The sequence below is a fragment of the Cyrtonyx montezumae genome, unplaced genomic scaffold (genome assembly GCF_038088225.1).
Source record: "Cyrtonyx montezumae isolate F1298 unplaced genomic scaffold, pur_monq_1.0 scaffold_2, whole genome shotgun sequence".
NCBI classification, from domain to species: Eukaryota; Metazoa; Chordata; class Aves; order Galliformes; family Odontophoridae; genus Cyrtonyx; species Cyrtonyx montezumae.
This window is the reverse complement of record NW_027071936.1, coordinates 53,700,708-53,726,496: the sequence shown is the minus strand read 5'-3', so window position 1 is coordinate 53,726,496 and position 25,789 is coordinate 53,700,708. Positions and strand designations below refer to the sequence as shown.

Sequence of the window (25,789 nt, the reverse complement as noted above, 5' to 3'; positions counted from 1 at the left end):
TCTGGTTATTATTTTTCCTACTTCAAAAACAGCAAGAATGATATGGTTATGGGATAGCTTTAAAAATTTCAGCCAAGCAAGATGTCACTCATTGCCAGCTACCTTCCAGAATTACTAGTAAATAGAAGACAGTTTATATTATTTACTCGAAATTTTAACCTATAATGGATGAATGAAACATGAGGAAGTCAATGCAAATTGTATCTATATTTTTTGTTGCTATGTTTACATAGTATCATTAAACTAACTAGCTTCTTAGAGTATGAATATTTCAGGGTGGTGAGGTACTGGAACAGGTTGTGGATACCCCATTCCTGGAGGTATCCAAGGCCAGGCTGGATGGGTCTCTGGGCAATCTGATCTAGTGCTTGATCTAGTGGTCAGCAACCCTGCCCATAGCAAGGGGGGTTGGAACTAGACGATCTCTGAGGTCCTTCCAACCCAAGGCATTCTACGTACTTGTACAGCTTATACTTTTGCCTCTTGTAAGTCACTTAGCAGCTGGAAGGTGATGAACTCAGTTCTCCCTTATCTATCAATGGAAAGAAGTTCCTGTATTAATACAGAGCTTAAGAGGTACTTGGATGTCAGTGTTTAAATACTCAGTACTGAATGATTCAGTGCCAGGAGCATGATGGATTGACAACTGCTCCACCGTGGTTCTCTCCACATGCTATGGAGAAATACCTGCAGCAGCATCTGGACCTCCTCCTCACCCTCTTTCTCTGACCATGCTGTTTTCAGGACTGTCTCTCACCCCTCTTCCCATTCAGTATTTTTGCTCTCTTAAATGTATTTTCAGAGAGATGGCACAAACTTTGCTGCTGCACTCCCCTTTGGCCTGTAGAGGGTCTGCTGCTAAGGTAGCTGGGCCTGGGATAGAGCAACACCTGGCATTTTCTCACAGAGGTCATCCCTACAGTCCTCCCATTACTAAAAGTGCCACATGAACTCTGTACAGAGGTTCTGGCAACAAGCAGTGCTGCAAGTGACAAACGTGAATATTATGGGAGTTCTTCAGAGACACACTTAAGCTAGCCAAGAAAGGTAAGAAACCTTTAGGTGAAGGTAGATTCTTAAGACACCTGAATGGCCCTTTCTCAGTACTGAACACTTGGATCTGTTCAGTGCAAGCAGGTGGTTCTTGTGATCTGGAAAATAAAGCCTAAAATTTTCTCCTGACTCCAGGAATAATTTCCATAATAAAGGAAAAAGACCTTCTGCTTTTATTACTAAGAACTGGAATTTTTAAGATTTTTAATTAAGCAAATAAACCTGAAGTATTTATGGTGTGGACTATTCCCTGATTCACAAAGAGACAAAATTCATACTGAAAAGATTTCAACTTCTGAAGATTTTTTTTTGAGAAATGCAGATATTTAAACTTCCTACTCTCTTCCTGTCATTTCATTTGGGAATAACAATAAGCAAACAATAAGAGTTACAAGATCATCAGAAACTTCCAGAAAGGGAACAAATGATGGCATCGTATTTATAAGTCTACTGACTGAAAAGTTTTATGTTATTTGCTTTTTTTTTTTAGTAACTCAATTAAAAGATGAAAGCTTCAATTGATTTCACAACACTACCCAGAGGGCAGTATGGCTCCTGTTTCATTATGCTGGCCCAGAATGTCAGAGGTAGATGGTGCTGCTATGGCTTTGTAGAGGTTTAATGCTCCTACCAATATTTCATTAATTCTGTTGCTGTGCAACAGATGGCAGCAGAGGGGCAGTCTGACAAAATGGCATCTCACACAGCTGTGTGTATGAAGCAAAGGTGTGTAATTTAATTCATCTGTGTGGAAAAAAAAATGGCACCCGTTGACATTCATCAATGCTTGCTGAACGTTGATGGAGATCAAACAGTGGATGTGAGTGCAGTGAGGTGGTGCCTGGTGCATTTCAGCAGTGGTGACAATGGGTCATCCTCCACTGGTGCAAATTTTTATGAATGTGCCATGAAGATCCTTGTTCATTACTTGTGAAAACGCATGGCTAATGGTAGTGAACGTGTTGATAAATAGTGTTTTTGTAGCTGAGAATCTGCTCTATAAAATATTGTTATTGTGCGCTTTGTATCTGTTGTAGCTTTCATGAAAATAAATAGGAGGCATTACTCCAGGGCAAGGTACGTATTACTTCTTGAAACTAAATCACCGTACCCCTGAAAAGCTGGTCCAATTGTATAGTACAAACACCAGGAGGATGTGGGTGATATCTGAAGTTTCACAGTTCTCTACTGTAAGCATATAACACTTCAGCATCCTCAAGCTGTCTGCAGTAGAAGGACAGCTGACACACGAGAAGCAGGTAAAATAATTTACTGACCCTTACAACACTTAATTGAAATAACTTTTTGTCAGCCACTGCACCTAGAACAGAATGCAAACAACCAAACAGGTTGTCTTTTTCTGTCCTGAGTTTTATTTCCTTGTGTTGCTGTCACCACTACAGTGGAAAGCTAACACAGTTCCAAACTAATATGCTCATAGGAAAATAGAAGTGTAATACAACTTCCTTGTTAGATTAGATGGCTCAAAACATTTTTCCTTCTGGTTTCATTTTGATATTTCCTCTTGTTTCAGCAGCTCTGAACCTCATAGCAAGATCAACATCTATCAAGTCCTCCAAACATACTGTGATAAACAACTATTTATTTCAGCCTCAGATGTTTTGCTTGAAGATACACAATTCTAAACACTCTGCAGATACATTTTCTCAGGATTCATCTGCACAAGGTAAATTCGTGTCTAAATGCAGGCATGAGCTAGCCTTTGCTGACCACAGGGAATAAATAAAGGAATTCTGCAATTTTTAAAGGTTCTATAGTCAAAGAGAAAGGTTGCTTCAATTTCATCTAGAATAGTCATATCCAAAAAGGTAGGTCCATGTCAAAACCTTTTATTTTTTTTAAATGAGATACCATCTAATTGAAGACTGTATACAAACAAAACCTTAATTCTGCAATTCTATCTTCATTTAACTTGCAGCATGTTATGTGACACGTGGGTTCACTTTCCTCTGTGGTCTGCAGTATAATTGGACTAACGTGGACCCTTGCTTTTGTCAGAGACTAGCGGACTTTGCTGGTGTTCTCAGCTGTACATGACAGTCACAATTCCTCCTGAAAATTGCTGCTACTTCAAATCAACTTCAATAAAATCACAAGAGTGCTTTGGACCTTATCTCTTTTGTATGGCAATATTCCTCAAGGCAAGACAAGATATTGTTTCCTATTTGTAAATGATAATGAGAATTCTTATTTTTCTTGCTTTACTCTGAACAAAGTTGTACGGATCTGTAAGTATTAAGTATAGAAAATTCCTCTTTCCATCACTCTACCCTGTCTGAACTTAATCAGTGTCCAAGGATCGAAACTGTCAGAATGAACTTAATTCTCTGAAATTCTAGCATCTTCTTTTGTCAGAAGGCTTAATGGAGCTTTCTTCAATAAAATCATAAGCTGCTGCTACCTGTTACAGCCACAGGTGAGAAAACCAAGTACTCTAAAGCTGAGAAATTCCCATACCATACTTAAAAGCATACACTCAGAAGCTAGGATATTTACCACCAAATACAAGGTATGAAAAAATGCTTTTATAATGGCTTTTTTTCATTTAATCAATTAAAATAATTTCTTATTTTCTTATGGACCGATCACTAATCTGGAAAGTGAAAACGTATTATTTGGCACAGATAAGCACTATTTTATTTTATTTTAATGTTTGAAGTAGAAAGATATAACAAGGTAGTAAATGACATGAAAATACAGATAAACATATAAGAGATATTTACCTTGCTGAGTATTCTGTTCTTGAGTTCGATTCACAGTGAGGTCTAGAGGGCTATCTTGCTCTTCCTGAAGGGAGTTTTCCGTTTGGTTCATTTGGATACTTTTACATATCAGACTCGGTTCAAACGATGAACCATTTCTGTTCTCTTGAATTTTGCTACTTTTTGAAATGTACTCAATTGCAAACTGGCGGATCATTTTTTTCATTAATTCCTGAGCAACTAGGGGAATGTTAGGATCACAGTTCTGAGGAAGATCTAGGAGAGAAAAGAACAACAACACAAGCAACAGATGATTTAAGAAAAATGAAAATACTTTCCTTAAAATGAATATTTCACATAAGCACAATGAATGCATGCAATGAGTTCACGTGTGCAATTAAGTTGTCTAGCAAATTCTTCTTACAAGTATTCCTTATTGGACACCTGGAAGAGCACGTCTGGCATGCATCAGTAATACAGTATGACCATACTGAGAAGTTGCTTTCAAAGAACAACTAAAAATACATATATATATTAAAAATGCAATTCTACAGATTAGTCTTTTATATCACACAGAACTTTTCAGAAGCTGATCATAAAGAGAAGAGTTGTTTCATGTGTATATTAGATGACACCCTCATCGTAGATTTAAGTTTGGAAAATAATCAGTCAAAACTGATATGACGCAACTTGAAAGGTCCCACATAAATTGTAATATTACAAGCAATTGAATTTAAGAATAACCTTCCCATGTCATTTTCCAAGTGCTAACAATGAAATCATTTGGGATAAAAAAAAAAATTTTCCTGTTCTAAACCGTATACAAACGACGTGCAAACATATTTATAGAAGTCCCACAGAAAACTAGGGTTTCATATACTTCAAACTTCTGCTTTTACAAGGTAAGGTGGAGCTCCTACATTTTCAAAGACTGAATATATGCTAGACAACTCAGTTTCAAGAGACGATATGCAAGGTATGAAGTTAAAAAGTGCCTTTGGTTGAAGGGCTACCTTCTGACACTCCTTGTACCAAAACACTACCAAAATTTATAAAACTTAATAAGAGTTTCTGGAAATTCTAAGTGATGGAGAATAAGTACAAAAATCTTCCCCAGCCATATAACACCCAGATGCAGGTGGTGTTCTTTGTTTACTGATATTTCCTGATTCCTGAATAATGAATCCACTAAATGTTCAATGGCATTTGCTTTTCATGAGAGTAATTATTATCCGGGAACAAGAGTATGTGTCTAAAACCATAATTCCACTGTCAAATGGAGAAAATTACTGATCAACAACTTACCTTAAAACAAACAAAAACCAGAAAACAAATAGGCAAAGATTTAACAGTGAGTAATCAAGAAACTCAAACACAATGAAGTATATGAAACATCAACACTGAATGGTCTATCAGATATTTCTTGTTGAAGGATGCTTCCTGTGCATGAAATTAACCTGCTTCATATAGCCAAGAAAAAACTTTTTTTTTTTTTTTTTGGAAAACAGGTGATTATCAATGCAAATGGAAAGATGGCCATTTTACATTCTGATACAACCTCTGCTTTTAAGAAGGAAAAGATTATAGATGCCTTTAAAACACCAAAAATCACTGAGCACGCTGTACACCTGTAATTAACCAGAAACTGCAAAAGCCTAGAATGATTCTTTGACCTCCAGAATCAAGAAAAAATTCCTTTGGAACCACCAAGTTTCTATTCTCTTTCTACTTAATTTCAGACTCCTCTTAATGGTAATATCCAAATATTGACTGCTCTTAGATAGCTCCTCCCTGAGGAGCCCACATTTCTGTTAGCAGCCAAGCTATTTTTAGAACTGGTGGTGTAACAAAGGATTTATTTCTGGCTCTTATAATATTTTATTTAGCATTTATTTTATGTTTCTCCTCATTATTTCTAAATACTTCATCTGGAAGAACAAATAAACAGAAGTTTTCCTACATTAAACTGCTACAACTATTGACAGCTTACAGTTCATCTACTACAAAATACAGTATTTGGAAAAAAGTCCATACCTCTGAGCACGTAATCTGAAAAGAAGTGCTCCAGGGCTGTGTTTGCAGTACTCTAGCCACTAATGCATATTCAATCTACAAGGCTAGACCACGGTTAGTATAACTGTGGCTGTCAGAAATGCAAATACTGTGGCTATCACATTTTCAGTACTGACTATTACCAAGGCATTAAATAATAATCCATGTCAGAAGGGCCTTGGGAAGTCTCAAGTAAAACTGCCTGCTCAGAGAGGGTCACCTATAAGATCAAACCAGGTTCCTTTGCATTTTACCCAGCACAGTCTTGAAAATTTTGTAGATGGAGACTTCAGTTTCTCTCAGTAGCCTGTTCCACATAGAACAGAAATGAGAGATGTTAGATATTCAAAGGAAAAAAATATTTTTACATACTACATTCTTGAGAAGAAAAAAAGTTAGACTTCTAAGGATACAATTTTTATGAAATATTCTATCAGTATAAGACCAAGAGATTAGAACAGGGTACACAGTTAAACTGCATGATATAAAAGCCTAAATGCTTACATTTAACAGCTTGCAAGCCTGTATTAATGCAGAAGTATGAAATGAAAGCAGGTAAAGAGCTGTAATTTCAAGTTCACAGTGGTAAAGCTTCACTACGCATAGGAAATCTTTAACTAACGATACAATATTTGGAAACACAATTTAATGTATTTTGGGAGAAGTACTAGACCTCTGAGCTTAAGTCTCACTAGCAAATATTTCTTAATTATTATCAGCAGATGGCACCAGATATACTTTGTACAAACAAAAAGTTTTATTTTAAGATGTTTTATCAGGAGTCACTTTTAAATCTAAATGTCTGTATCTACTGATAGGACAAGGTGGGACAGCTTTAAACTAAAAGAGGGGAAATTAGGTTAGATGTTAAAAGAAGGAGTTCTTAACTCAGAGGATCATGAGGCATGTGGAACAGGTTGTCCAGAGAAGCTGTGGATACCCCCATCATTCAAGGCTGTCATGATTTTATGATTTTTGGCACTGGTATTCCACATCATAACATCATGTGGTGCATTAAGAGTTAAAGAGTTAATGCTCCAGCTCCGTGGATCATCGATAGTTCCAGGTATACCTGTCTCAGAAGGGAATAAGAACTGCAGTCCCCAGAGGACTTTGCAATGCTTTGCATTTTTCTGTTTACGCTCAGAGGGAAAGATAAAAACTGTCTGCGGTCACGGGGCACTCTCTTAGCTTTGGGATGGACTCAGCAGTGGGTGCTCGCTGCCGTCTGCCTTCAACTGCCTTCGGTTTATCAGACACTCTCTCTTTCTCATTTTATTTAATTTATCAGATTTAATTCCAATTATATTGTACTGTATTGTGTTATTTTGCTTTCTGATCTTATTTAGTAAGTTAGCTTTCCTCCTCAGATCGTTGCCGCTGTTTTGTTTCTAGGCCCATCTCCCTTTTCCCTTTCCCCCTTCTCCTTTCCTGGGGTGTGGGTCTGTGGGTCCACCGCATCAATCATCACGGAACTGGGCCAAACCTGCCCGTAAACCATTGACATTTTTGGCACCCAGTGTGGGGCAAAACTAGCTGCCTTAGCCGGGCGGAGACATACTTTTAGAATGAGTCTCTTTGCCCTCAGAGAGAGCTTCGTTAGGAAGCTTATCTGTACTGCAGGTGCTGTACGGCAAAACACGACCTTGACGTCTGGGCATACTGCCAGTTGTTCTGGGATATTTGTAAGCTTTTTTGGGTGCTGCTAGCTTGTTTCAGAAAAGGAAAAAAAAATGCTTTCTCTTTTTAAACTGCTCTTAAAGGTACTGCATTTCATTGTTTTTTCCTTTTTAATGCTCAAAACGTACTGGGACTTTTTCCCTGAGCACCTGGCAAGATCCTGAGAACCTAAGCAGATATTTGAGACAGGGATATGTTGCAGCTCAGACAGATCTGAGGAGGCCCAAATTATTTGGGGTCTGGCTTATGCCAATCAGACCTTATTCAGTACTATCCAAGAGAGGTGTAGAGTTTCTGAAATAGAGCGAGAGAGTCTCCGAGCCGAAAGGGATAGTGTCCAGATCCAGAAAAAGAGTCTTTTATCTAACAGTCTCTCCAGTCCAATTTAGACAGCCAGCCTCCAGTCCAATCAAGATGCTCTCCAATCCAACATGGACACACTCCTGACTGAGCGAGACGCTTTCTGGTTTGAGAAAGACGCCCCCCAGACTGAAAGAGATGCCCTCCAGTTTGAACTCAACAACCCTCAGTCTCAACAAGATGTCCTCCAACCTGAAAGAGACACCCTCCAGTCGGAGCGAGACATCCTCTTGTCTGAACAGTACTCCTTCAGAACTGAGCGAGGTACCCACCAGCCACAATAGCCCCTGCCCACCAGCCAGCTGGGGGGAAAGGATAATAGAGTGTATTGGACTGTGTGGATTCGATGGCCTGGCAGATCAGAAACACAAAAATATATGGTACTGGTGGACACTGGTGCACAGTGCATGCTAGTGCCCTCGAGTCACCAAGGGACAGAATTAATCTATATTTCTGGGGTGACTGAGGGTTCCCAAGAGTTGACCATGTTGGAGGCTGAAATAAGCCTCACTGGTAAAGACAGGCAAAAAAATCCTACTGCGACTGGCCCAGGGGCTCCATGTATACTTGGTATTGATTACCTCAGTAGGGATCCCAAAGGGTATTGATGGGCTTTTGGAATAGCTGTTGTGGACACAGATAACATTAAGCAGCTGTCTGTTTTACCTGGCCTATCAGAAGATCCGCCTGTCGTGGGGTTGCTCCAAGTGGAGGAGCAACAGGTACTGATTGCTACAAAAACGGTGCACAGACGGCAGTACCGCACCAACAGGGATTCCTTGCTCCCCATTCATAACCTGATTCGTCAGCTAGAGAGCCAGGGAGTGATCAGCAAAACTCACTCACCATTTAACAGCCCCATATGGCCGGTGCGTAAAGCCAGTGGAGAATGGAGGCTGATGGTAGATTACCGTGGCCTGAATGAAGTCACACCCCCACTGAGTGCTGCTGTGCCAGACATGCTACAACTCCAGTACGAACTGGAGTCAAAAGCAGCCAAGTGGTATACCACCACTGACACTGCCAATGCCTTATTTTCAATTCCCTTGGCCACAGAATGCAGGCTGCAGTTTGCCTTTACCTGGAGGGGAGTTCAGCACACCTGGAACCGTTTGCCCCAGGGGTGGAAGCACAGCCCAACCATTTGCCACGGGTTGATCCAAACTGCATTGGAACAGGGCGGTGCTCCTGAGCACTTAGAATGCATGGATGATATCACTGTATGGGGCAATACAGCAGGGGAAGTTTTTGAGAAAGGAGAGAGAATAATCCAGATCCTCCAGTGAGCTGGCTTTGCTATCAAGCGAAGCAAAGTGAAAGGGCCTGCACAGGAAATTCAGTTCCTAGGTATAAAGTGGCAAGATGGACGCCGTCAAATCCCAACAGATGTGATTAACAAAATCACTGCCATGTCTCCACCCACCAGTAAGACAGAGACCCAAGCTTTTTTTGGGTGTAGTGGGCTTTTGGAGAATGCATGTTCCAAACTTCAGTCTCATTGTGAGCCCTCTCTATCGGGTGATGCGGAAGAAGAATGATTTTGTGTGGGGCCCTGAGCAGCAGCAGGCTTTTGAACAAATTAAGCAGGAGATAGCCCGTGCCGTGGCCCTGGGGCCAGTGTGGACAGGACAGGATGTAAAGAACATCCTCTACCTAGTTGTAATGATTTATTTTGATTCAAAGCTCACATTTGGGACTAAAGCTTCCCCAGTTTATGTACCTTGAAAACCCTGTAGCTACTCAAGTCAATATTCTACATCAGTTTACTTATCAGCTTTTTCTGTAAACACTGTAGCTCTTCCCCTTTCACAGAAATAAGTGACCCACATTAAAAACCCAATTGTCCCAGCAACATCCATTTCCACATGTAAACTTTCCCAGCTCACTGTAAAATCACCAGCAGGTTAAAAACAATAGTTATATATATATATATATTTTTACCACATCTCATAATTAGTTTAGTCAGCTGATCAACAAACAGAAAGACTAAAAAACAGGATGCATTTTCATGTAACTTAAAGCTGGTGGCCCATGTCTTGGACAGGTGTGCTGGGTAAAAATCTTGCTGGATGACCAGGCCCAGAGAGCTGTGGTGATGAAGCTAAATCCGTCCAGTACCCAGCCACTACTGGTGTTTCCCAGGGGACAATATTTGGACCATCTATGTTCACTATCTTCATTGATGATCTGGATGAGGGGATTGAGTGCATTCTCAGTTTTCATCAAACTGGGAGGAAGTGTTGATCTGTCTGAGGATAGGAAGGCCCTGCAGAGGGATCGGGATAGGCTAGACCTATGTGCTGAGGCCCATGGCATGAGCTTTAACAAGCCTGAAAGTGGAGTCCTGGACTTTGGTCACAACAACCTCATGTAATGCTACAGACCTGGGGCAGAGTGACAGGCAAGCAGCACAGAAGAAAGGATATGGGGGTGTTAGTCCACAGCCAGCTGACCATGAGCCAGCACCAGGCCCAGGTGGTCAAGGCCAACCGCACCCTGGTTTGTATAAGAAACAGTGCAGTCAGCAGTACTAAGGATGTGATTATCTCTCTGTACTCATCTCTGGCGAGGTTGCACCTCAGGTACTGTACTCAGGTACTTCAGTTCTGGGCCTCTCACTACATGAAAGACATGGAGACTCTGGAGCGCATCCAGAGAAGGGCAACAGAGCTGGTCTGGAGCACAACTCTTAAGAGGAGCAGATGGGGGAACTGGGATTGTTCAGTCTGAAGGAGAGAAAACTTAAGGGAGATCTTATTGCTGTCGACAACTACCTGAAAGGAGGCTGTAGTGAAGTGGGGCTTGATCTCCTCTCCCAGGTAACTAGAGATAGGATGAGAAGTAACAGCCTTAAGTTGTACCAGGCTGGTTCAGGTTGGATGGTAGGAAAAACTTCATGGGAAAATGATGTCCAGGAGATGGTCGTCACTGTGCCTGGAGGTTTTCAAGAAAAAGGTATATGTGTCACTTAGGGACATGGTTTTATAGTGAGTGGGGTGGTGATGGTTTGACATTTGGACTAGATGATCTGAGGTCTTTTCCAACCTTAAACATTATCAGTCATAGAATCATTAAGTGAAAAGTCTACCCTGCTTACAACACTCAATGGACAAAGAATGATGCTATACCAAGGAAGAAAGCATCTGATTTTCAGATATATCAATTAGTAGTATGGTGCATAAGGGGTAGCTGATAGTCCTTGGATTGTTCAAACCAGAGAAGAGGAAATTAAGGGGAAGACTCATGTAGACTACAAGTTCCTCATGAGAGGAGTGGAGGGACAGGCCCTGATGTCTTTGCTCTGGGGACAGCAACAGGATCCAGTATGGAGCTGCATCATGGGAATGTCAAGTTGGTATAAGGAAAAGGTCATTCACCAAGAGGACTGCTAGGAACAAGAAGAGAGTCTGCAGGGCAGTGGTCCTAGCACCAAGCCTACCAGAATTTCACAAGCGTTTGGACAACAAAATACAGTTTGGTTTAGGTGTGGTCTAGTGTGAGCTGGTAGCTGAATTCCCTGATCAATGTGGGCCCCTTCCAACTTGGGATATTCTATAATTCTGAGAATCAGTATGCAAAACATAAAGCAAGTAATGCTGGAAAACACAGTACTTCAAGAGACCAGGAACAATCCAAAGAAAGTAGAAATTGAAAGGGACACCTGCCTAGGGAGGTGTCATATAAACTGGTCCCTTGATAAGATTATAGTAGTAGTTTCAGAAATGCTGAGTTGATGACATTTTATTTCAAATGGAAAATATTTGGTTTTAAGCAAAGTCAAGGAACAAAGATGGACTCAAAATGGTGCTGCACTCCATCCACATTTCTTTAAAATCCTAAGCAAATTGTAGGTTGAACAGGTGTGCCCTGTACAGAAAAAGATTATACCCATCCCAGGTTCAATGCATAGTAATCTCCTGGTACAGGAAGGTAAAGGGGATAAAGCTAACTTCTTTCCCCCCTCCCTCCAGTCTGTGCTTAAAGAGCACATGATAAAGCAAGGGAGGACTGTAACATTCACCTATTCTGGCATTCAAGTACACCTGCTAGACCCCCAGTAAAACCATGTAAAGGGCATGAGTAAACTTCCTTACACAGAAGCTTCAGGAAGAAAATGAGTGACCAGTAAGGTAGTCAATAGTGACTAGCTTACTGGAAAGAAATCTACATGAACCAGCTTTCAGTCACTCCTATATACTTGCCAACTGCAAAAGAACGAGAGCAGACAAGGAACTAGAGTTTCTAAATGTTGTTTCAGCATTACGTTTCAAACACAAACTTGAATGTATTGAAAGATGCAACTCTGAGAAGTAGGAGGACCCCAATTTTGCAATTTGTAAGACACATTCTTTCACTTAAAAGAGAGATTTCCTGTTGTGAAGTGAAAGCAATTTAGGAACAGAAAAAGTTTAAGTGCTTAAGAATTCCAGAGAACAGAATCAGAGTTGGCATAGAAAGAAATAATTAGCTCATACAGAAGAAAGATAGTGAACACAGATCCAGGAGAAAAACAGAAAATGCAAAAGGACTAAAAACAATGGCAAGTCAGAAGAAAAGTAGTGCTTGATTTGCTATTAAATTAAGTAAAGACTAGGGAACAAAAAGAGATGAAACTCAGTACATTAATTAAAAAAAAAAAAGAATAAAAATCAAATGTAAATTGTAACTTTAAAAATTGAACAAGTTCCCTCTTAGTAGAAAAGATATGCTTTCATTACCTTTCTTTCGAAAGAGTGCATTTAGATAGTTTTCTGCTTGGCATTCAATCTTATCAGTGTTGGACTGGCCCTGAGATGAAAGTTCCTCTGTAGGCGATGACTGTGAAGAACCGATAACTGATGCACGATCCTAGAAGACATGAAAATTATAAAGCCTTTCAGAAGTTAGCCTACTGATAGAACAACATATAACTTATTTAGCTATGAAATGAACCACTAAAAATATTTTTATTTACTTCCCCTCATAGCCAAACTATCTTGAGTCAAAACTCATTATTAAATTGTTTGCAAAATTCAGTTCTCCAATTCCTATTTTTATACTGAAAATTAAGTGGGAAACCATGCTTAATATGTTCATACTTACACTGACTGTTTCTTTGTGTAAATTACAAAAGGAACATTTCTCATCCATAGACCAGTCAGTTAGCTCTTCTGGCTCACAGTCTTAAAAGAAGAAAAAAAAAAGCTAGATGTTTTAAACATGTAAAAATGAATTCAGAACAAAATACACATCCAATAATTTTCATAACTAAGTTTCACTGTAATCTAGTACACATTCATTGACAAAATGTACTTAACAGTACTTAGTTCTTTGGATATTTCCAAATTCTAGTCCAGCTTATATGGTCCACTATTCAAAGCATATTTCTTAAAATGAAAGATGCATAAGGTTGTTCTGAAAGTAATGCCTCCTATTTATTCACAAGGAAGCTACAACAGATACAAAGAGTACAATATTCAATAGAGCACATTCTCAGCTACCAGTCTTTAGCATAGTCACCACCATTAGGCACACGTTTTCACCAGTAATGAACAAGGATCTTCACGGCACATTCATAAAAATTTGCACCAGTGGAGGTGACCCACTGTCATCACTGCTGAAATGCACCAGGCACCACCTCACTGCACTCACATCCACTGTTTGATCTCCATCAACGTTCAGCAAGCATTGATGAATGTCAATGGGTGCCATTTTTTTTTCCACACAGATGAATTAAATTACACACCTTTGCTTCATACACACAACTGTGTGAGATGCCACTTTGTCTGACTGCCCCTCTGCTGCCATCTGTTGCACAGCACAAAATTTAATGAAATATTGGTAGGAACATTAAACCTCTACAAAGCCATAGCACCAACATCTACCTCTGATATCACGGGCCAACGTAATAAAATATGAAGCATTACTTCCAGAGCACCCTTCAAAAACTCATATATTTCAGTTGTACTACAGTTATGAAAGGTGTCTGAATACAGCAAATTAAGCTCTGAATCTCAGACTTATTATTTTTAAAGAAAGCCTGCAAGCCCTTATCAAACCAAGCTAGAAATTGAATAGTTCCCTCACCATTACAGCAAATTGCATTGTACTTCAAGATATTTAATCCTGTGCCACCACTACAAATAAATAAAAACCCTACATTATTTGTAATGTTTTATTTATTGACAAAAACGTAAAGTTACCAGAAGACCTACTCTGGTCTTGAGCAAATACAGGGCATAAACAGACATCTACAAACATCATCTACTTTCTTAAATCATGTTATTAAGCTCCATTTCAAGTTAGCTTTCCACCACAAACTCTCTCCTTCACAAACCACCGATCACTACAGATTTTCCAAACTGACTGCTCTAAAAACCTTCAAATTCCTTGTTTGATTTACTTATAGCAATTTCTTCTGGCCTCCTTTTGTGGAAGTATTGTTCTTACATCTAAACATCTATCAGTCATGGGTATTTAGTGTCTTTAGTGTCTTGACATACTTAGAGATATCACCATCCCCCCCTTATGCTTCAATTTGCTAGGCTAATCCAGTCCATTTGCTCTCGTCTCATAGGACTCAGACCCATTTTCTCTGCAGAGTTGCCACTTGGACTCCTGCTTCCTCAATACAGGTGATCAAGTTCTCAAGATAATGCCCTCCCCTTGCATTTGCTACAGCATTCTGTTTGTACCCGAGTCTTGATCACAGCTACATCATCTTGAATATTAATTTAACTAGAACAACAAGGCCTTCCACCATACCAGTCGTTTCCACTTAATCTGCTTACAGCTTAAAAGTGTACCTGCTTTCCTTATAAGCTGCTTTTTTTTTTAAATATATGATTAAATTACAACCACAGTTCACTTTGGGAGGTTCTTGAGGGGTAATGCTGTGGTGGGTGACTCAGGCTGGCTGCCAGAACTCCCAACCCATCACCCTCTCATTCTCCCTCCTCAGCTGGGTAGTGAGGAAAAATAAGATGGAAAAACTCATGGGTCAAGATTAACGCAGGGCGATCACTTACCAAGCACTGTCAAAGGCACAAGACTCAACTCGCAGAAAGTAAATTTAATTTATTGCCATTTAAAACAGATTTCCATAATGAGAAAAGGGCAAAAACAAACACATTTTCCCACCGTCTTTACAGTCAGTCCTTCACTACTGACTCGACCTCAGCTCCAAATGGTGCAAGGAAGATATGCATCTTGAAATCCCCATCCATTCCTAAGAATTCATAAGTTCCTTCCCCCTCCTCACTTTTTCCCCATTTCCAGCACGTAATCCCTCCCACAGGCTACAGGTTTTCATCAGCTGTTCCAGTGTGGATTGTTCCTATTGGCTGAAGTTCAAGAAGCACTCTAGCATGGGGCCTTTGAACAGGGCACAGTCCTTCAGAAGATGGCTCCAGCATGGGTTCCCAGAAAAACTGCTCCTGGGTGGGCTCTCCAAGGGCTGTAGTTTCTTTAACCTGCTGTGGTGTAAGGTCTTCCACGGACTGCAGCACAGATATAATCCCTGTTGTGGTTCTCTAAGTGCTCCAGGTTATTTCTCCAGGTGGTACCCTCCGCAAGCTACTGCTCCAACACCTGGAGCACCTCCTCTCCCTCTTTTCCTGATGTTTTTCTGACGTATCTTGAGAACATTTCTTATGTTTCTTCGCCCTACCCACATTCCTCTCTCATGAATAATGTGCAGTTTTGTTGTTGGTAATTTTACTTTGTTCTCTTAACTCTCCCAAATGTGTTATCACAGAGGCACCACCAGAAATAAAATTAATCCAAAAGAAAATTAGGTTCCTATATTGAATGTGAACATAATTAGCTATAGAAAAAAATGAGTTCTACTAAGGTAAGCTTGACTCTCAAATGCTACTGTAGAGCAGAATTCTGCATTAATAATCTGCTGATTTGCATCCCTGGAAATATATAGCAGTTTTGACAGGTTGAAGAGTTGACCATCAGTTGGAAAAAAAAAAAAGACAGTATTTTCCTGACTGTACAGTAAGAACATCAATCCCAATACTCCTGATTGGTAGAGCTATTCTCTCAGCATGTCTGCATATGAAAAACTAACGCATACTACGCTTTTGTTAACAAATTCATGTTACCATAATTCTGCTTAGTAAAATAGTTTGCACAGTTTACAAGGTTTTTTTTGAAAAGTAAATGTAAAATAAAATAAAATAAAAAACCCTGAAATCTACATTTGAAGTTGTCATTGTAATTTATTTATTCCACCCTCAAACAGCTTTGAGTACAATAATTTAATCTGTAGATCAAATACTGTTTCAAGATGAATCTAAGGAAGAGCTACACAAAGTAATACACTCACATTACATTTTATGCATACTACTATTCGTTAGAAAAACAAAATAACAACATAAGACAAAAACCTATTGCAGCTGTGAGGCATATATTTCAACAGATTCCCACATAATTTCAGATTAGAAAGACATTTGATTTCTTGAGCTTAAATCAAAGAAACATACACTCCTGGTAGTAAAGCATAATGCTGCATGTAGACAGTACTGATACAGTGGACATGGCAGATGAAGTGGACAACTTCCAAGACATTGTGACTTCGCAGAATCACAGAAGGGGTTGGAGGGGACCTCCAGAGATCATTTAGTCTAATCCCACTGCCAAAGCAGGCTCCCTAGACCAGGTTGCATGGGTAGGCATCCAGGCAGGTCTTGAATGCCTCCAGAAAAGGAGACTCCACCTCTTTGGGCAGCCTGTGCCAGTGCTCTGTCATCCTTAAGAATGTTCTGAAGAGCCTAAAAATATGAGTTCTCTTCTTTATATCAACCATATTTTTAAATTAACGGAAATTTTGTTTCTCTCTATTTCTTTATCTGTAATATGGAAAAACTCTGCTTTAATTATAACGGGAACATTTATTGTCAATCTTACACAAGAATTCTGCATTAATCTTTACAGCACAATTCAGATGACAATTAAGAAACAGACCTGCATCCTATAAGGTCAACTTTTACCATATTTATAGAGCACAGCAATCTCCTTCAGACTGTTACAGTATCTATATGTATTAATAAATAAAAAAGAACAAGGTAAGGAGGGCACCCTATCATCGTCCTTCGCTTCTGTAGTTGCCACGGAACTAAAACCAGCTTTAAAGGTGTGTCAAACATACAGAAAAAGGCTTTTAACTGTCCAAAAATTCAGACATATTACTGACAAATGAGAAGGACTGGGGAGAATAACTTTCAACAGTTTACATTTTTGATAATCATGAACTTCATCTGCAGGACAAGAAAAGCTAGTAAGTCAAAGAAGCTCTAAACAATGGAAACCACAGAACACCTTAAGGTCACAAGAAATCTTCAACAGCATGAGAAAAACAAGCTATAGCATTTCGCATAAGAAGTGAAGCAACATATATGAAGCAACTCTAAAGCAGTAATGAAACACTTTACAGTTGACTGTTAAGCTCTTTTAGCTGTAACACTTATATTCTGTTTAGTCATTTGATGCTTTGTCTTCCTACACAAAACCTCCAAAATACTGAATTTTCCTTCAAGCTGTAAACCCTTTAAAGCTTTATTATTTTCTTGCATTAATAACTGATCAATATGAAGCCTAATACATAACAACCCATCAGAATTAGAACCAGATAAAAAGAAATTGTACACTAGGATTAACATTGTCCTCTTTGCTTTCCAGAGCAATGTGCTTGTTTTTATCATAGCAGATGGGAGTACTAATCCAGAACATAAGCTTTAGCCCAAATCTATACATTTAAGTGTTTTTAAGAATCTGACTAGTGGCATGCCTAACTTTATAAATGACAAAAAAAATTCTTAAAATAGCAGTGAAGTAATATTTCTCTCCCTTGAAAATAGTGTTATTTCTATGATACAGACCAAGGAACTTACACAATACAAAGACAACAAAACCACAGCCACATTAAAGCAATTGTTCCAAACCTGCTCTAAGTAAGAATACACAGTATATGACACTCCATCTCATGTGCTAGCATGTACACGAATTAAAAACTTCATAAACTACACTATCGAACAATAGAACTGTGAGGAAATGGAACATTTTGAAAGCTTTACAACAGCTTTTTTAAAACCATGGCAATTATTTTGACAGTATAGCCCTTTGCAAATCTCAAGGCAATTTTGTGCTAGATTCTCATCCCTGGCTTTTGTTAAAAACTGGTAATAACATCTAGGTGCTTAGCTAAGTACTTAACACTTATTCCAACAACACCAAACTCACATGGAATAAGGATAGATCTTTTATAAGAAGACTGGATTTTTAAAAAAAATTTTTACATAAAGGATTAAACTTTTAGTAATAGCAAAAGCAAGCTAGCATTCATAATCATCCCTTTTACAATTAAAATTGATAAGGAAGACAGGCTGATCTAAAAGCTGTCCAGAGAATGAAACAGGAGATGAAATATTCCAGAAAAGTAAAACTCTGATGAGAGCTACTCAAGAATGCTTAACTAATCCAAAATTTCACTGCAAATCATGACCTGGGAACTACTTTAAATTGGGTTTTGCCTCTGCACAGTACTGACATGAATGTGAAGAAAAATACATTAGAAAGAAAAACAACTGGAGATTTCCTGTTTGTTTGGTTTTTTTTTTATATAAAAATATGTATTAAATTACTTTTTGAGTACTCCTAGCTAAAAGAAAAAACTTGCACATAAAGATCAGTGAACTAAAAGTTGACTCATTTACCTTCAAATAAACTGAGGTCTCTTCGTAGCCTTGGTCCATAAAGCCCTTCTAAAATACTTTCAAAACCTGGAAACAAACATTTAGAACAGTGAATCAAAGGTTTATTCTAAAAAGAATGCAAATTTGAAAAAAAAACACCACAGCATCAAATATTCTCAAACCCTGAGAGCAACTTCAAAAATTCTTACATTTATCATATAAATACTCCTGCTGCTATAGGGCCATTCAGCAGAATTAGAAGATAAACATAAGACAAGGCAATTGCCATCTGCACACAATCAGCGTATTAAGCCATGCCCCAACAACCTCATTAGACTTAAAATAACTACCACAGAATCTTAAAGGTGGGAAGATTAACCTCATAGCTCTACACAAGTGAAGCCGTTCTTACACCGTGAATTAGAAATTGGGAAGAAGAAAAAGGGAAGAGATAGGACTGCAAAAATTAGAAACACCCTGCATAGATTCACTAACCATACATTATCTCAGAAGCATTCCTAAAAATGCATTACAAAACTTGTTCCCATGTTACAGAAGTTCTCTGCAGTCCTATGTAACTGCACAAAAACCTTTTAAAATTGAGGATTAGATAAATCCAATTATTTTCCAGATTGACTAGCTAGTCTGTTCTAGGTACTTCGTAAAATTACAAACTGCAGCAGGGGAGAAGAGCAAACCCACTGCCAAAAGAACAAACCAAAAAAGCAACTCACACACAACAGGACAACTGATTAAATATGGTGAGAATTCTATCTCATTATCAACATAAGTATAATTCAGTGTTTAAACAGTTTTAAACTGTCTCCTCTTCTTACAGACTTCTATATAATAAGCCTATTTTCAACTAAGAGGATAATTCAGAGCAGCATTTGAGGGTTCGAATTCTCCATACTCAGGACATCTGTCCATATCAAAGATGAAGCTACATTCCAGCACTTTACAAGAGTATTTTATCATCCTGCTACAGAAAAGGTATCAGTATACTTGAGAAAAAACTGCCTACCAGCAGAGAACACTTTAATAAATCTGCTCTATCACAAGACATAAATGAGAGAAGTTATATTAACACATAGGAGCTGTTCAGTCTGAAAGGTCACAATTGTGTTAAAACATACATTTCAGATTTTGTATGACCATGTTTTTATATCTAATTACGTTTATATTATTAAATTCAACCGAATGTAATTATACTTCCAATAATTCTATGAGAAGTGTTTATTGCTATCTCAGGTTTCCACTTCTTTCGCAATAAATACTTTTTTCATTTTTTAATTAATGTATGTCACAAAAATTAGAAAGCAAAAATCCAAGGCCCAAATATACACTAAGCATTTACTGAAATAAATATGAAATCTATGATTTTATGCAATATAAATTCAAGTCATATTAGCATTGCACAAATTCCTGATTTTCTGGTTTTAGCGGGTTACAGTTAACAAAAAGCAAGAGAAGAAATCTTAAGCTGAGATAGCAATTCCCCAAACAAGCCTTTGAAACAACAAAATACACTCCATACGTTACTATGATCATGATCACTGTTATAAGCAGTGAGCCACCTGAGCTCAGTATCTAGCCAGGTACTTTCAAGTCACAGCTCACTGGAGTGAAGTGTCGCTTGGAAACAGTCAGTAGTGCTTATTCCAGAAGAACAATACTAATGCTCATATTTTAGTACTTAGTATATAGAGCACCAGGAAATTTGTTACAACTCAAGCCAACATCCAAAAACTTTATTTTCTTCTTTTTGACTCCCACCTTCTCTTCCCCCCCTGGGCTGTATAGCATGTTATCTGTTTCTGTCTCCACTGTACTTACACATATTTGCTTCCCCAATACCTGTTCCTGCCTCTGCAAAAACTACGAGTACATAAAACTGCAAAACTGTGCTCTTCCTTAGGGAAACTTCTAACAGACTTCCAAGCAGACTGTACTATGAACAGTACTTAGTAGCTTTATTTTTTTTTCCCTCCCTCTCCTGAACAAAGGAGGCACCAACCCACTTCACTTGTCGTTTAACAAACCTTGCTTCACCCTACCCATCTAAGATGGCAATTATCTTGCCAGACCTCGTTAGAACATCCCCATAGAGTTACAAGTTTAGTTTAGTGTTTGATTATTTGTTTCCCACACCACCCCTCATGAATACTAAATGCTTTCTCTCAAAGTTTACCTGTTAAAATCAGAATCAACTGAGTAAGAAGGGACCTTTAAAGATCAACTAGTCCAACTCCCCAGCAAGGAACAGGGACATCAACAGTTAAATCAGGCTGCTTAGAGCCCCAGCATGACCCTGAATGTCCCCAAGGATGGAGCAGCCACCACATCTCCAAGCAATCTGTTCCAGCATTTTGTAAAAACAAAACAAAACTTCTTCCTTATATCCGATCTAAATCTCTCGTTTTAGTTTTAAATACTTTCCCTTTTTCCTATCACCACAGACCCTGCTCAAGAGACTGTCCTCTTTCTTACAGCCACCCTTAAGGTACTGAAAGGCTGCTCTCAGGTCTCTCCTGAGCCTTCTCCAGGCTGAACAGCCCCAGCTCTGTCAGTCTGTCCTCATAGGAGAGGGGTCCCAATCCCTTGGAGCACTTCTGTGGCCCTCCTCTGAACCTGCTCCAACAGGTCCACATCTCTCCTGCACTGAGGACTCCAGATCTGGATGCAGTACTCCAGGTGAGGTCTCACCAGCACAGAGTAGAAGGATCACTTCCCTCACCCTGCTGGCCGTGCTTCTTACAGTGCAGCCTAGGATATGATTAGCTTTCTGGGCTGCAAGGGCACATTGCTCACACACATCCAGCTTCTCATCCACCAGTACCCCAAGTTTGTTTTGGCAGGGCTGTGCAAGTTTCAGTTTAGCCTAAACAGAAAAAGATACATTTTGGTTTCTCATACAGCTGCCGCTGAATATCTACCAGCACCCTTTTATAAAGTGTTATCACTTGATATTAGGATTTTCAATAATACTTTAATTGGAAATGAAAGCAGCTGTTTTAGCAGTCTTCAAAAGCTGAAAGGCCAGTAGACACCAGCCAGAGATATACTTTGCTTACACACCTGTATTTCACCAAATAATCAAAAAACCAAAAAACTGTTCCATGTTCACCTTACAGCTGTTTTCACATCCATGTCCTGGTGGAATTAGAGAAGCAATCAGTCAAACTGCCTTTTGCAGCTAGAGCTGTTTTATCCTAGACACTATTTGACTCCAAACTGAAGAGAAGCACAACACTTTATTATCTTGCAATGCCTCATTATGTCAATTTAATTCCATCTACTTCTTAACTGATTTTTCACTTGACATCTTTTACCTTCACCTAAACAGAACATTAGCTCTATTCACTATTGACACCCTTTATGATCCAAGTTGGGTTTCCCCAACAGTTTTCCTAAGCAGAAGTTTATGGTACTACCAGTCTTTTTATGGAAGAACATTTTCATACTTTGCTTTCCCAAACAAAATTGTCAACTTCCTTCTCAAGAACTTCCTCCCCCACCCCCCACTTATGATCACCCTCTACCAAATCTGTTTCATTCCTGCTAGGATAAGGACTTTCAGGACAAGGCAGGTTTACGTTGTGTCTTGAAGCAACAGGAAGAGGTGCTGAAAAGGCTCAGAACAGAGGAGAAGAAACAAGTTCTGCTAGGTTTGGCATCTAAGCCCAATCCATGTGTCTACAGCCAATGTCAATAAAAGGAACCAATAGCTGGCAGCAACTGCAGACTTTTTCCTATGTGGTATGAAGACTTCCACACACCATATAGATATGCCATTTCCAAAAGTCTGCTGCTCACCCAGGGGTCAGACAGAGGGATGCTGCTGAAAGATCTTACAGTTCACATGACTACTGTACTATAATCTGCTGCTCATCTACACAACCACCCACGGAAGTGCCAAGGGAGATCTTCAATCCAAAGTTAACTGCAAGGGTCCTGGTACAATAGTGAAGGACACTGGAGCCCAGGTGTTGACCCGGCTAAAGGCTTTGACAGCAAAAACATCCACTGAATAAGCATGTGACTATCTTGCCACAGGCAGGACTTCAGCTTTCATGACAGTAAGATTCTCTCTGTGAAAGAAAGCGCTTGAGACAGGATTCATTTGGTAAAGCAAAAAATCGCTGCCAAAACACTTGCCAGATAAGGAGGCCTCCCTGGAAGTAGGGGAATGGCAGAGAGGGTAAAGGCATCAAAAAATGCTTCAGGAACTTAGAAAATGCTAGGTACACTCGAATTCTGCTTATTCTCTTCTTCAGGATATTCTCATCTACATACAGAAAGGACAAGATTGCTGTGCACTGATTTGAAGGACGGGCATTCATGCATGTTTTCATTTACTACAGTGAAACAAGACTTCAGCTTAAAGCACTACAGCCTCTGGAGACACCACAGGATCTCAAGTTTCTCTAAAACACACTTTCATTAACTTGCCTTGTAACATACAGTTCTATTTACTTTGTTATTTTCACAACTCTAACGCATCTAAAAAATACACAACTGAACTTCCACCTTCCTCCACTTTGTGGCTTCCTGTACTAGGGATCATTGGAATTATGGTTTTACTAAAAATCCAAAGCCCTACTTTACTCAGCTTATTTATAAATAAATAAATAAACTTGAAGAGAGGTAAAGGTCTGATTTAAGAATATGCTGTTAAATAGCATGCTTCAGACAAGGAACATTGTTGTATATTAGTGAGTTCTTTTATTTAACATTCTGAAGCAATCAAAGGAAAAGCTAAAGGAAAAACAAATGAGCTTTCTATGCAGTATGGTGTTTAGTACATTAATGCTGCTTCTAAAAGAAAAATACGTTAAAATTAGTTCAAAACTGATTTAACTGCTAGGGGACTAAAAAAACAAATGGTGTTTAAAGTATAATTGGGAAAATCCAAAGATTAAGATTACATTTAATGAGATTGTACGAAGTGTACAATACCATTACACAGCATTAAAAAGAAACTTCCTTTTCAGTTTTTTAGTAAAATAACACATTACAGCAGTGTTATTTCACCTATACATTAAACTGACTTGATCATGACTAAGATTCCTGCTTCTGAATATCTTCCTTTGAGCCTGGGAATATCGCTTTCATGAAAACTCTGTTCCAATCTGGAAATTGTACAACACAACCCATATTTAGAGAAGGTGTTTTTCCATTTATGAGGACTGCATGAGGAGTCTCAGAAACCAAAACCCCATTGGGAAGAAATTATGGACAGGTAAGGATCAAAAGACAGGCCCTGCACACTCCAGACTGCTACGTGAACCAATAACCTCCTTAACTGCTTAGCCTCCTTTCTCCCACATGCTTTTACTTCAATAGCAGTTACTTTGTGATTTCTACAGAACCTTGCCATACAGTCCATGTGAAAACTTTCACTAGTCAACGCTAATATTGCCATCAGTAATAGTAAAAAAATTTTCTGGTATAGAAATATTTATGCAATTGAAAACGTGAAGCTTTGTTCTTCTACTATTAGAACAGTGACTCAACATTTTTCTCTTTGCAATTTGTTTTTTTGTTAAGCAAAAAGTGATCCCTTCTGGTTATTAATACATTAGCATCAATTGCAGTTATACTTGTCCCCATTCCACAGTTTCACAAATGTGTATTATTCAGAAGCGTATCAGAATGAAGTTCTGTGGTTTGCATTACTAATATATCTCAGACTTAACCAAGTTTAATCAGAGACAGAATCTGCTTCTTCAGGAAATAGAATTTTTGTTTGTTTTTAAAAAGTAACCTAAGCAGACAGCACCAAGTTTCACAGTCTCTGAATGACTCATTTCTGCTTCTCTTCAAGTTTTACCATCAGTACTCAAAAACACAGGTGTAAGAATAGAAATAAATAAAGTGTTAGCTTATTTAAAGGCAAAGACCTCTCTTATAAGTTATCCACTTGATAATTAAGGGGCTTAGAGCTCATATGACTATGAATAGGAAGATGAATGGATATGAAGTTATAATTCTTTTAAGTAAATGCCTGCATTTTACAGGTGATGCCTGCACTTTGTGTTCCAGGATATTTGATACCGCACTATGCTACTAGTTCCACTGAAAAGTGGTAACCCATATTAACTCTGGATTTTTTTTTTTTGTATGCTTCTCTCCAAATAAAGGAATAGCCTCATTGGGAAAAAAATACCTAATTGCGTGAAAAACTTAACTCATGTAAAAACACATGTTCCTTAATCACCCATCACCAAGTTCCTCTTGTGCATCAGACCACCTGACTGATTTAGAAAGCATTTTGAGTTTTTTGTAACACTAATTTAAGTTTTTGAAAAGCATCAAGTAGTTCTTAATCTCTTTCTCTTACTACATCTAGTTATCCCATTAGGATACCAGCAGCAATTCCCTTGTAGCTTGTTACAAGGAGAACACTCTATAGAGCTACTTTCATATTTTAAAAGAGGGAGCAAGGAATTTAACAGAATAACTTAAGTTTGACGTTAACATCTGTCAGTTTCTTCTACTTCCCTCTTCTAGAGGTCAGCAGCTGCCCCCCACCTTCCCAAGCTACCGAAAGGTTCATTCACTTAGTCTTCACATACACACATTATTATGTATTTTTAATTCTGTTATAACAAGAATTTGAAAATAATCTACCAGGTTATAAAACTACTGAGGTTTCAATTTAAAAAAGAAAAAACACCATTATTTTTGCTATGTGTACAAATTGTAAGAAAAAGAATGAACTAAGCTGCTGACAAAATACCCCACATCTAGATCATGACAATAGAAACAAAATTGAATAATATTTTTTAATTGAAAAATGTTATTCCTCCACCCCCTACACATCCTTTGAAATGTCACCACAGAACATCTGCATAGTAAACTCAATATCCGACAAAACACTGGTTATATTTGCAGGTGAAAAGCAGTCTCATTTTCTTTTGGAAACATTCTAGGGATTTAATTAAAGACAGATTTCACAAGGACATAGTAGGATAGGGAGAAGGCTGCTTTACAAATACTGTGCCCAGCTCAAATCCAGTTTTTGCTTATAGCACTCAAAAAGGTATTTATAAAATGGAAAGCTTGAAAACATTTAACTTAATTTCATTTTCTTTACTGTATTGATTCAGATCCCTGAACAAACAGCAACCAACATACCAGAGATTCCAATGTGAAAGGGAGGAAATCCTCTATTTAGACTCCAATACAAATTCTGAACCAAAGCTAAAAATATATTTGTCTAGTGAAAATCTTGACTCA

The 25,789-nt window shown here is 38.6% G+C and overlaps 1 protein-coding gene across 5 annotated transcripts in view; it reads right to left on the bottom strand.

Moving 5' to 3' along the window:
* Positions 1-25,789, bottom strand: part of LCORL (ligand dependent nuclear receptor corepressor like) — a 73,993-nt gene that overhangs the window by 31,103 nt on the left and 17,101 nt on the right. For all 5 annotated transcript variants that reach the window (XM_065735740.1, XM_065735738.1, XM_065735737.1 and 2 more), the window contains exons 2-5: positions 18,569-18,634; positions 12,951-13,030; positions 12,587-12,716; positions 3,798-4,052 (exon numbers count right to left, since the gene is read on the bottom strand). In XM_065735740.1, coding sequence (XP_065591812.1) covers positions 3,798-4,052; positions 12,587-12,716; positions 12,951-13,030; positions 18,569-18,634 — 531 coding nt within the window. The remainder of the gene's footprint in view (positions 1-3,797; positions 4,053-12,586; positions 12,717-12,950; positions 13,031-18,568; positions 18,635-25,789) is intronic.